This window comes from Vulpes vulpes, chromosome 1, assembly GCF_048418805.1.
Source record: "Vulpes vulpes isolate BD-2025 chromosome 1, VulVul3, whole genome shotgun sequence".
NCBI lineage: Eukaryota > Metazoa > Chordata > Mammalia > Carnivora > Canidae > Vulpes > Vulpes vulpes.
Window position 1 is genome coordinate 20,622,220 of NC_132780.1, and position 10,460 is coordinate 20,632,679.

Consider the following 10,460-nt stretch of genomic DNA (forward strand, 5'->3'; position numbering starts at 1 on the left):
CAGCCCTCAGGCTTAGGGGGGAATGCCTTGGAGCAGCGGCGCTCTCCACCAGGGGATGTGTGTGGGGGGGAGGTGGAGGCAGGGACAAGGAATGCTGCTCGGCACCCTAAAATGCACAGAGTGGCCCTCACAACCAAGAACCATGTGGCCCAAATGTGACTAGTGCCGTAGTTGAACAACGGTGTTGGGTGACCTGCATTGGTCAGTACGGCTCAGAGGCTGAAGTTGTCCTGGGGTCAGGTGGAAAGGAGGGAGGGGGACCGGGACAGCTCCAGGCCACGAAGAAGGCACAACTGGGCCCACGTTCCCGCACAGAAGCCCGGGAGCCACGAGCACGTGGGGCCTCTGAGGCCAGGAAGCACCACAGCCTGTTTCCCCAGCGGGGAGTTCAGAGACCCAGGGCCTGGGTGTGGGGGCCAGGCCAGGGAAGACCACACCCCCTGGTTGGCTAGGCCCGTTCGGAAATCGCCCTGGGGAGGGAGTCTATGAATCGATAGTAAAAATGAGAACACGCGACCTCGTGTTTGGGTGCGGCCTCCCCTGGCCAGGCGCTGACTTCCGCTACCCAGAAAAGACCCAGGGGCCAGGGTCGAGGAAGAACTACAACTCCCACGATGCCGTGCGCCGCTTGCGGCGGGTAGCGAGCAACCGCCAAAAGCCAACGGGAGGGGCGGGGCCTCGGCGCACGTGGCGTCGTGACGCGCCGACGGCGACGTCGGGGTTTGTGTGCGCGAGAGGCTGCCGATAAAGGTTGGGTGCCTCGTGCCGGGGGCTGTTGGGAGGGAGCGCGCCCCCGCCCCCCTCCCAGGCCCCCACTCCTGTCCTGCCGCTGCCGGGGCCCCGTCTTCCCGTCGGCCCCCGCGGGAAGGCCCTAGGTCTTTCCCGCTCACTCCCCCGATCGGGGCCGCAGGTGAGAGACCGGAGGGGTGGGGGTGGGGGGAGGGACCGGAGGGCGGGGACGCTGGGGAAACGGCGAGCGTGAAACCGGAAGAGATGCCTTAAAGGGAAGGGCGCTAATTCACCTCCGACTTTTGTTCTCTGGGCCGGCTCCGCCCTCTTAAAGGGCAAGGGGTTGCTTTTACAGGAGCGGGTCTGGTTCTGCGGTTCCCTGAAGCTTTCCCGATTTTCATCCTCTTAAGGACGGATTGTCTTGTGAAAGGTCACGGACGGGGCCCCCGACATTGAAGGACTAGCTCCTGAGGCCTGGTGGTTTCCAGGCAGACACTAGCTGAACTCAACAAAGGTGGACGCTGGGGTGCAGCAGGAGCAGCCCCTTAAAGGGGAAGTCGGGTCTGATGGAAGGGTGTGGTCCTGTCTTTGGACCGGGTGCTATCCCGGGCAGGATGGGTCCGACCCATGCAGAGGGCCGATGTCACAGTTTAAGGCTTGCCGGGCCTTCCGGAAGGCACGGGCAGTTTCTCCTAGAAGGACTTGATTACACGTTAAGAGGCTGCTCATCTGGCTACAGGGAATCTTTAGAGCTGTCCAAAAAGGGGGTGCCCCGGCTTTTCCCATTCAGGATATGTTTTCTCAGTGCTCGCTCTGAGCTACACGTTGTTTTAGGCGCTGGAGTGCGACAGTGGTTAAGATGCCACTAAATTCAGTGGGTGGAGGCTACAGGTGCTGCTGAACACCTCCCAGTGCTCCGGGCGGGCGCCTTGGCACAGGTCAGCTTGCATCTCAACAGTGCTGAGGTTGGGAAACCCTGACTGAAAGCCGGTCAGAAGGTGATACATGCTGTAGAGGATGGGGAGTGTTGGAAGTTGGAAGGGGTTGTAGATTAGGGCCGGTGCAAGGAATGCCTCCCCCAGGTGACAGGTCAGCGAGGTGCTTGGCAGGGGCCTGCTGAGGGCTTCAGGTGGTGACAGGATGGCGTGAGAGTCTGAGAGGCTACAGGGAGGCCGGTGGGGGCGGGGAGGAGGCCACGGGCGTGGAAATTCTGCAGGCTCTTGTAAGAGAGTGGTCTTGTCTACCCCGCAGGTGCTGTGTTGGGCGCATCCTGGGAGTAGGAAGAGTAGGGGTGGAAACGTGGAGATCTGTGTTAGGAGGATGGCCCTGTGCAAAGGTGGCAGTGGGAGATTTGGAGAGAAGTGGCCAGATTCCAGACACATTCCTGCTGGAACAAGGGAACTGGCTGATGGATTGGTCATAGGTGGTGAGAGGAAGAGGGGATGCTGAGGAAGAACAGAGCGGGTTTTTAGGGATGGAGGAGAATGTCAGTGAAACAAGGAGCGAGCAGGAGTGGAAAAAAAAAAACTCCTCCGAGTTAGACTGGTGGCATGTTAAGCTTGAGCTAGCTGTTATCCATCCATATGACATATGGTAGCAGGGCTCTGGAGTTTAGAGGAGAGCGTGTCAAGTAGAGATCCATTTTGGAACCATCCTGTTTATAGACAGATCCTGGAAGAGAGTGTGGATGAGGAAGAGGATCAAGGGTTGGCCGAGCCCTGAGCTCCCCTACATTTGCAAGTCAGGAAGAAGGAACCAGTGCCCAGAAGGGAGGAGAGTGGCTTCAGGAGGGAGGGACCCCTTGGGGATTGAGCAGAGACTGTGCAGTTTAGCACCAGCCAGGCCAGGAGTGGAGTTGGGGAGGATGATCTGAGTGTCAGGGTTTGAGATGGAAGAAAGCATGTATTGACAGCACTTTTGAGTTGCTTTGTTGCAAAGGGGGTGGAGAGAAATAAGGCCACAGCTGGAGGGGTGGTGGGGTGAAGGGTTTTGTTGTTTAAAGATGGTAGCTAGAGCTTGTGGGTAAGCTGATGGGAACAGTCTAGCAGATGAGGAAAAGTAGGTGGGAAGTCAGAGTCAGAAGCAGGCAGTGGGGAGGGAGGCCGTGTAGGGATCCTCAACCTCAGCACACTGATGTTTTGGACTGGATCATTCTGTGCTGTGGAGGGCTGTCCCCGTGCACTCTAGGGTATCAAGCAGCATCCCTGGTCTCCCCCCACTAGATGCCAGGAGCAATGGCCCCTCCACGGGATGAGTCTCCAGGCATTGCCAGATGTCCCCAGGGATGGGAGTGCAACTGCTCCTATTGAGAATTACTGATATAGTAGTTGAAACATGGGAACATTGTCTTCTGATTGCTTTTACGTTCTCAGTGACAAAATTGATGGCAAGATCACAGAAACATGCTCAGTACCACCTGTTGGGTGGGTATGTGTATGTGCTGAATGGACTAGAGAAATGCAGTTTGGGCAATGCAGGGAACCGTGAGAGGCATGGGTGTTAGTGCAAAACCAGGGGTAGACAAACCAGGGGTAGAGCGTGCAACTCTTGATCTCCAAGTTGTGAGTTCAAACCCCACACTGCGCCTGGAGATTACTTAAAAAATAAAATCTTCAAAAAAAAAAAAGATATTTTAAAAAGGGAGACTGAAGTCAGGCAGGAAGTGAGGATGTGGATGGGGTGGAGGGTGCAGAGCCTTTATGGGTCTGGTTGAATTGAGGGATTTTTTATTAATGCACAAGAGGAAGTAGGCAGCCAGGATGGGGGATGGAGAGTGGGATGCGCACAGGGCTTTAGTTATGGTGGCAGCAGGAACTGTGTTGAGGCAGGATGGAGGCAGAGGTCTTTCCAGGAAGAGGGGTCAAAAGTCAGAAGGCAGGGTGCTAGAGACACGCCAGGCCTTTTCCAGGACAGTACCTGTCTGTAGAGAGCGAAAGAGCTTGGTCCTAAGGGAAGTGCTTGGCCTCCTGAAAATCACGCATGGGCTTCTCAGAGTTGTCCAGCCTCCTAGAGGGGATGGCCAGCATCCTATGGGTGGTGAGCGCTCATCCTAGCTTGCCAGAAGCTTCAGTTCCAGCACCCACAGCCTTGGCTGGGGCAGACCTGACCACTGGGGGGCCCTGATGCTAATGGAGGCTCTCTGTCCCATGGGTGGGCTGGGGAGATACCTTGTGCCTCTTCCAGGGCCAACGTGTAGGTCCAGGTTGAGAAGACGGGTTGTTGGGTGGAGGTGGGGTGAGCTCCTGCCTTGCCCTGACCCAGCCTCCCCCGCCAGGTGTGATGGTTGGCTCCCACGCAGACATGGCCCCCGCCTCTACCACCGAGGGGCCCGGGGAGAAGCCTGGCCCTGCAGCCCCTGCACCGACCGCCCAGTACGAGTGTGGGGAGTGTGGCAAGTCTTTCCGGTGGTCTTCCCGGCTCCTCCACCACCAGCGCACACACACAGGCGAGCGGCCCTACAAGTGCCCTGACTGCCCCAAGGCCTTCAAGGGCTCCTCGGCCCTCCTCTACCACCAGCGGGGCCACACAGGCGAGCGGCCCTACCAATGCCCTGACTGCCCCAAGGCCTTCAAGCGCTCGTCGCTGCTGCAGATCCACCGTAGTGTGCACACGGGCCTGCGGGCCTTCACATGCGGCCAGTGTGGCCTGGCCTTCAAGTGGTCCTCACACTATCAGTACCACCTGCGGCAGCACACGGGTGAGCGGCCCTACCCATGCCCCGACTGCCCCAAGGCCTTCAAGAACTCGTCCAGCTTGCGGCGCCACCGCCACGTGCACACGGGCGAGCGGCCCTACACCTGCAGTGTGTGTGGCAAGAGCTTCACCCAGAGCACCAACCTGCGGCAGCACCAGCGCGTGCACACGGGCGAGCGGCCCTTCCGCTGCCCCATCTGCCCCAAGACCTTCACGCACTCATCCAACCTGCTGCTGCACCAGCGCACCCACAGCGCAGCGGCCAGTGCCCCTGCCCCACCGCAGGACGAGCCCAGCACCAAGGTCTTGATGTCCGACGCCTACCTGCATGCACCTGTGCCCCCACCGCCGCCTGCGCCCCCACCCGTGGTGCCTGAGCTTTTTCTGGCGGCGGCAGAAACCACGGTGGAGCTGGTGTACCGCTGCGAGGGCTGTGAGCTGGGCTTTGGTAGTGAGGAGCTGCTCCTGGAGCACCAGCCCTGCCCCGGGCCAGAGGCAGCCACCCCACCCCAGGACGCGCAGGCTACAACCACCCCCAAGGCAGACCCCGCCCCACCACCTCCCCAGTCCCCACCAGCCCCCCCACCACTGCCCCCGCCCTCGGCCAACCCCCCGGGGTTTGCCTGCCTCCCATGCGGGAAGTCCTTCCGTACAGTGGCCGGCCTCTCCCGCCACCAGCACAGCCACGGGGTGGCCAGCGGGCAGGCGTTCCGCTGTGGCAGCTGTGACGGCGCCTTCCCGCAGCTGGCCAGCCTCCTGGCGCACCAGCAGTGCCATGTGGAAGAGGCGGCGGCTGGACGCCCGCCCCCTCAGGCCGAGGCTGCTGAGGTCACCTGTCCCCAGGAGCCGCTGGCCCCAGCGGCCCCCGCCCCGCCCGCGCCCACGCCAGCCTGTACCGAGCGGCCCTACAAGTGTGCAGAGTGCGGCAAGGCCTTCAAGGGCTCCTCGGGGCTGCGCTACCACCTGCGGGACCACACGGGCGAGCGGCCCTACCAGTGTGGCGAGTGCGGCAAGGCCTTCAAGCGCTCGTCCCTGCTGGCCATCCACCAGCGTGTGCACACGGGCCTGCGGGCCTTCACATGCGGCCAGTGTGGGCTCACCTTTAAGTGGTCCTCACACTACCAGTACCACCTGCGGCTGCACTCGGGCGAGCGGCCATACGCCTGCGGGGAGTGTGGCAAGGCCTTCCGGAACACGTCGTGCCTGCGGCGCCACCGCCACGTGCACACCGGCGAGCGGCCCCACGCCTGTGGCGTGTGCGGCAAGAGCTTCGCGCAGACCTCCAACCTGCGGCAGCACCAGCGTGTACACACGGGCGAGCGGCCCTTCCGCTGCCCACTCTGCCCCAAGACCTTCACGCACTCGTCCAACCTGCTGCTGCATCAGCGCACCCACTCGGCCGAGCGCCCCTTTGCCTGCCCCATCTGCGGCCGCAGCTTCGTCATGGCAGCCTACCTGCAGCGGCACCTGAGGACGCACGCCCCGGCCCCCGCGGCTGCCGGCCCCCCAGCCCCCGCCACCAGCTCCCAGCCCCCTGCCCCGCTGGTGGCGGCCCCAGCCCCATCCACCACCCAAGATGTCCACGTGCTCCCCCATCTCCAGGCCACACTCTCCCTCGAGGTGGCGGGGGGCCCGGCTGCGGCCCCACCCCCGGGCCAGGCAGCCCCCAACTCCCAGACTTTTCTCCTGGTGCAGACGGCCCAGGGCCTCCAACTCATCCCTAGCAGCGTCCAACCCCCTACACCTGCGCCCCCACCTGCTCCCCCCAAGCTCATCCTGCTGCCCTCCTCCAGTACTGGTGCTGGGGGCCGCCGCGGAAGGCAGGGCACACGTGCAGCAGGGAAATCTGGTCAGGGGCCTGGAGTAGTATGGCTGCCAGGTCCTGGGGGGTTGGGGGTCCAGGGAGGGGGCAACACAGGGGCCAGTGGGGGAGGGCAGAGCCTCATTGTTCTGCAGAATGTAGGGGGTGGGGAGGCAGGGGCACAGGAAGTGAGTGGGGTCCAGCTCCAGCCCCTCCGGCCAGCCCCCGAGGTGACCACGGTCCAGCTCCAGCCCACCCAGGAGGTGACCACAGTCCAGCTCCAGCCGGCTCAGGAAGTGACCACAGTCCAGCTCCAGCCTGTGGCAGGCCAGCTCTCCAATCCCAGCGGGGGAGCTGTGACTCCTGAGGCCCCCAATCTGCTGGTGGTTCAGAGTGGCACAGCTGAGGAGTTGCTGGCAGGTCCAGGCTCTGGGGAGCCAGGTGATGGTGAGGCCAGTGCTGGTGTTGTCCAGGATGTGCTGTTTGAGACACTGCAGACAGACGAGGGGTTGCAGAGTGTCCTGGTGCTGAGTGGGGCAGATGGGGAACAGACCCAGCTGTGTGTGCAGGAGGTAGAGACCCTCCCTCCTGGGCTGGCCGAGCCTCCAGCCCCTGGCCCTCCCGGACAGAAGCTGCTCATCATCCGCAGTGCACCTGCCACTGAACTGCTGGACAATAGCAGCGGTGGGGGAGGTGCTGCCACACTGCAGCTGCTGGCCCCCCCCCCACCTGGCCAAGCCTCTGCCTCAGTGGGCATCTCCACAGCTCCCACCTCCCAGATGGTACAAGTGGTACCCACTGGCGCTGCACCTGGAGGTATGACCCCACAGGGCCTACCCTCCATCCAGATTGTCCAGACTCTGCCCGCAGTCCAGCTGGTGCATACGTTTTGAGGAGAACCACTGGGACTTAATTGTGCCCTACACAGAGACCCCAACTCGCTGGGCTGGGCTGGGCTAGAGGGAGGGGAGCTGCAGGCTGGGCTTGCTAATAAAGACTGGAAACTTCTCTCCCGTATTTTATGTTCTTGGGGGCTGGTTGGGGTGGGGGGAATGTCATGGCCATAGCCACCGCTTGGGACTTTGAGGGTCTTGTATCTCTTGCTTCCTGGCTCGCAGGTGACTCACTTGGAGATTTCTGGCCAGCCGCTTCTAAGTGCGGTTCTTTTTGTCATTTTACAAAGGGATGCAGCGGTCCCTATCGTGGGGAGGAGTTGGGATCTAGAATTGTGGTTTTGTCACGTGTTCGCTCTAAGTCACCCCATCCCTCCCCGCATCTGAAAAATGGGCGCGGGGGAATCCTTCTCCCGAAGGTCCCGGAGAGCACAGGTAGTTCGCAGCAGCGGAGGTTCTTGGGGCCGGGAGGTTGCGAGCCAGCGAGTCCAGAGTGCGGCCCCTCCCGCGGAGGCCCGGGAGCCAATGAGAGCCGGCCCGCTCCCGTCACCGCGCACCCCCGCCTCGCCGCTTGCTTAGCAACCGGCGAAGGTCAGGTAGCGAACGTGCGCTCCTCCTGTGCGGGCCGGGTGAGTACGGGTCTGCGCTCACCCGCCGCCCTCAGTCGGCTCGCGTCTCCTCCCCCTGTCCCCCGACCCCAGCCCTAGGGGGTCGCTGCTCCCAGCTCCCGGCCTCTCCCCGGCGCGCGCCCAGGGCCCCGCCACCTGCCCCAGCCGGGACGCTTGGCAACTGTTGCTAAGGCAGACTGCACACCCCGCCCCTCCATGCGCGAGTGTGACGTCACTTCCGCAAGCGACCCCCTTCACTACCCTGCAGCCCCCGCACCTGGTGGAAGGCCCGAAGCGGCCTGCCGAGGTTCTCGCGGTGCCTGCTCCTGCGGCGCGGGTCGGGGACGCCTGCGGGGCAGCGAGCGTGGTCCAGGCGCTGGGGGCTGGGGGGAGTCCCGCTGACTCCCCAGGGCCGTCCGGGAGCCTGGGAGGGAGCCCCGGGTGGCAGGGTGCTGGACCTCGCCTGGGGAGCCCCAGCCTCCAGGGTCCCGGTCAGGGTCCCGTTGCTGCTGGTCCTCCCTGTCTGGGGCGCCTCCCTGACGCCGGCCTGCTTGTTTTCACCAGGTGCACGCCTGCTCCCTTTGGGGGCGCGGGAGCCTGGCGGCGGCCATGGCCCCCAGCCACCTGTCAGTGCGGGAGATGAGGGAAGATGAGAAACCCTTGGTGCTGGAGATGCTGAAGGTGAGAGCGCGCGGGGGTGCCTTGTGCGTGGCTTCAGCCACTTGCCAGAGCCAGCCCGGACTCCTGGGACCCGTTCTTTTCCTTCTGGCTCGGTCCCTTTCCTTTCCGGTGCCGCAGAGGTTTTAGGGGTGCCTGACTGGTTGGGTCTTGATCTCGGGGTCATGAGTTCAAGCCCTACTTTGGGTTTAGAGATTTTATTTTTAAGTTTTAATAGATGGCGGTGGAAGAGCATGGTCCCAGCTCCCTCCCTAGTCTGCAGACTCCAGCCCTGCGCTTGCCCCCAAAGCCCAGCCTCCTCCTCAACACTCTTCAAAGCAGAAAGAGCCCTTGGGCCTCAGCCTGGCCCCTCCTGAGCCCACCCCTTGCTGCCCGGAGCTTGCTCCTGCTCTGAACTGGGGCAGTCCTCTGCCCTGTGGCCTCAGTGTCCCCCACAGCTCCTAACTCACTCACTTGCTCAAGGCCCAGAGTGCCTAGGGCAGATGCAATCCTATTCCCTGCTGTTCCTTGCCCCCATCACAATGCCTTCTCATTTGGGAGCTCCCACCGCTCCGCCCCTTCCCCAGGCACAGCCCACCCCACTCCTCCCGGATCCCCAACAGCCCTATGTATGGTTCAGGCCCCTGGCTCTGACAGCACCCTCTGCCCACAGGCTGGTGTGAAGGACACAGAGAACCGTGTGGCCCTCCATGCCCTAACACGGCCACCAGCCCTGCTCCTCCTGGCTGCAGCCAGCAGTGGTCTGCGCTTCGTCCTGGCCTCCTTCGCCCTGGCCCTCCTCCTGCCTGTGTTCCTGGCTGTGGCAGCCATGAAGCTTGGCCTGCGGGCCCGATGGGGCTCATTGCCTCCACCGGGCGGCCTGGGGGGCCCCTGGGTGGCAGTGCGCAGCTCGGGTGATGTGTGTGGCGTCCTGGCCCTGGCCCCAGGGTCCAGTGCTGGGGACGGGGCCCGGGTCACCCGCCTCTCTGTGTCTCGCTGGCACCGCCGCCGAGGTGTAGGCCGGCGGCTGCTGGCCTTTGCCGAATCCCGGGCGCGAGCCTGGGCAGGAGGCATGGGGGAGCCCCGGGCCAGGCTTGTGGTCCCTGTGGCGGTGGCAGCGTGGGGCGTGGCAGGGATGCTGGAGGGCTGTGGCTACCAGGCTGAAGGGAGCTGGGGCTGCATGGGCTACACACTTGTGCGGGAATTCAGCAAGGACCTGTGAGGACTCTGGACCCTGGAGGAAGGGAGAGCACTTAATGAGCAGCTACTGTGTGCGGGTTGAGTCCCCAGGCCTGCATAAGGCAGGACACTCCACTGCAGGCTGACGGCTATCTGTAGTGCTTGAACTTTTTGCAGAGGTCAACCTGTCCAGCCCCCTGACCCGGATTTTGTCTGCACTGAGAAGTCTCCTCTGTCCGTCTGCCAAGGTTGCACAATTTATGCTACAGGCCTAGGCGAGATCAGTCAGGAGGAGGACAGGAGGCCCGCAAGTGTGCCTACCCCCATGGGTTAGGACCTGCGGGCACCCCAAATGGGGACGAGGCCCTCCTGGGAACGGGGAGGGGCTTGATGTCTGCACAGAGGGGATGAGCAGAGCCCTTACAGGGGAAGGGAGTCTGACCAGAGCAAGGCCCTGGCAAGGATGGAGGGCACAGGGCTGCCAGTGCCAGGCCCCTCCCCAGAAGGTGAGCTGAGAGGGGCGCCAGCCAAACCCATCTGGTTTTTTACACCCGATTGTTAATAAAGCCTGAAACTGCTGCACGTCCGTCTCTCTCTCTCTCTGATGTCTTTTCCAGTCTGTCTCTGACTAGCCTCCCCACTCTGTCTGGCTTCTCCTTTTCCCTGACTTGACATTAATTGTTGCTGGGGGTGCTGGACAGGGAGAAGGGGAGGCAATGAGCTCACGGCAGCCCCACTCCCTGCCAGCCCTCTGACTCATGCTCCCCATTACCGAATTTTTTCCGCCTCACAGCTGCCTGGTGCCTAGTGGGGGGCGGGGGCAGGGTGTGTGTGTGTGTGTGTGTGTGTGTGTGTGTAGTCCCCTCCCTCAGCCAAGACTCAACCCTTAGTCCTGCTGGC

At 62.7% G+C, this 10,460-nt stretch overlaps 2 protein-coding genes across 5 annotated transcripts; both read left to right on the forward strand.

The window, feature by feature from the left end:
- The first annotated feature begins 689 nt into the window (after nt 1–689).
- NAT14 (N-acetyltransferase 14 (putative)) lies at nt 690–10,142 on the forward strand. 4 transcript variants are annotated; one of them, XM_072759660.1, is made up of 3 exons: nt 690–910; nt 8,289–8,405; nt 9,055–10,142. In XM_072759660.1, exons 2-3 carry the CDS (start codon nt 8,334–8,336, stop codon nt 9,601–9,603), a joined length of 621 nt encoding a protein of 206 aa, XP_072615761.1. In that variant the 5' UTR covers nt 690–910; nt 8,289–8,333; the 3' UTR covers nt 9,604–10,142. The 4 variants fall into 4 exon arrangements, with proteins under 4 accessions (XP_072615761.1, XP_025841002.1, XP_025841003.1 ...); XM_025985217.2 differs by lacking the exon at nt 690–910 and adding an exon at nt 7,621–7,745; XM_025985218.2 differs by lacking the exon at nt 690–910 and adding an exon at nt 7,947–8,031.
- Nucleotides 702–7,231, forward strand: ZNF628 (zinc finger protein 628). Its single transcript, XM_025985216.2, has 2 exons — nt 702–910; nt 4,004–7,231. The coding sequence occupies exon 2, from the start codon at nt 4,009–4,011 to the stop codon at nt 7,114–7,116; it is 3,108 nt and encodes a 1,035-aa protein (XP_025841001.2). The 5' UTR covers nt 702–910; nt 4,004–4,008; the 3' UTR covers nt 7,117–7,231.
- Nucleotides 10,143–10,460: the final 318 nt, after the last annotated feature.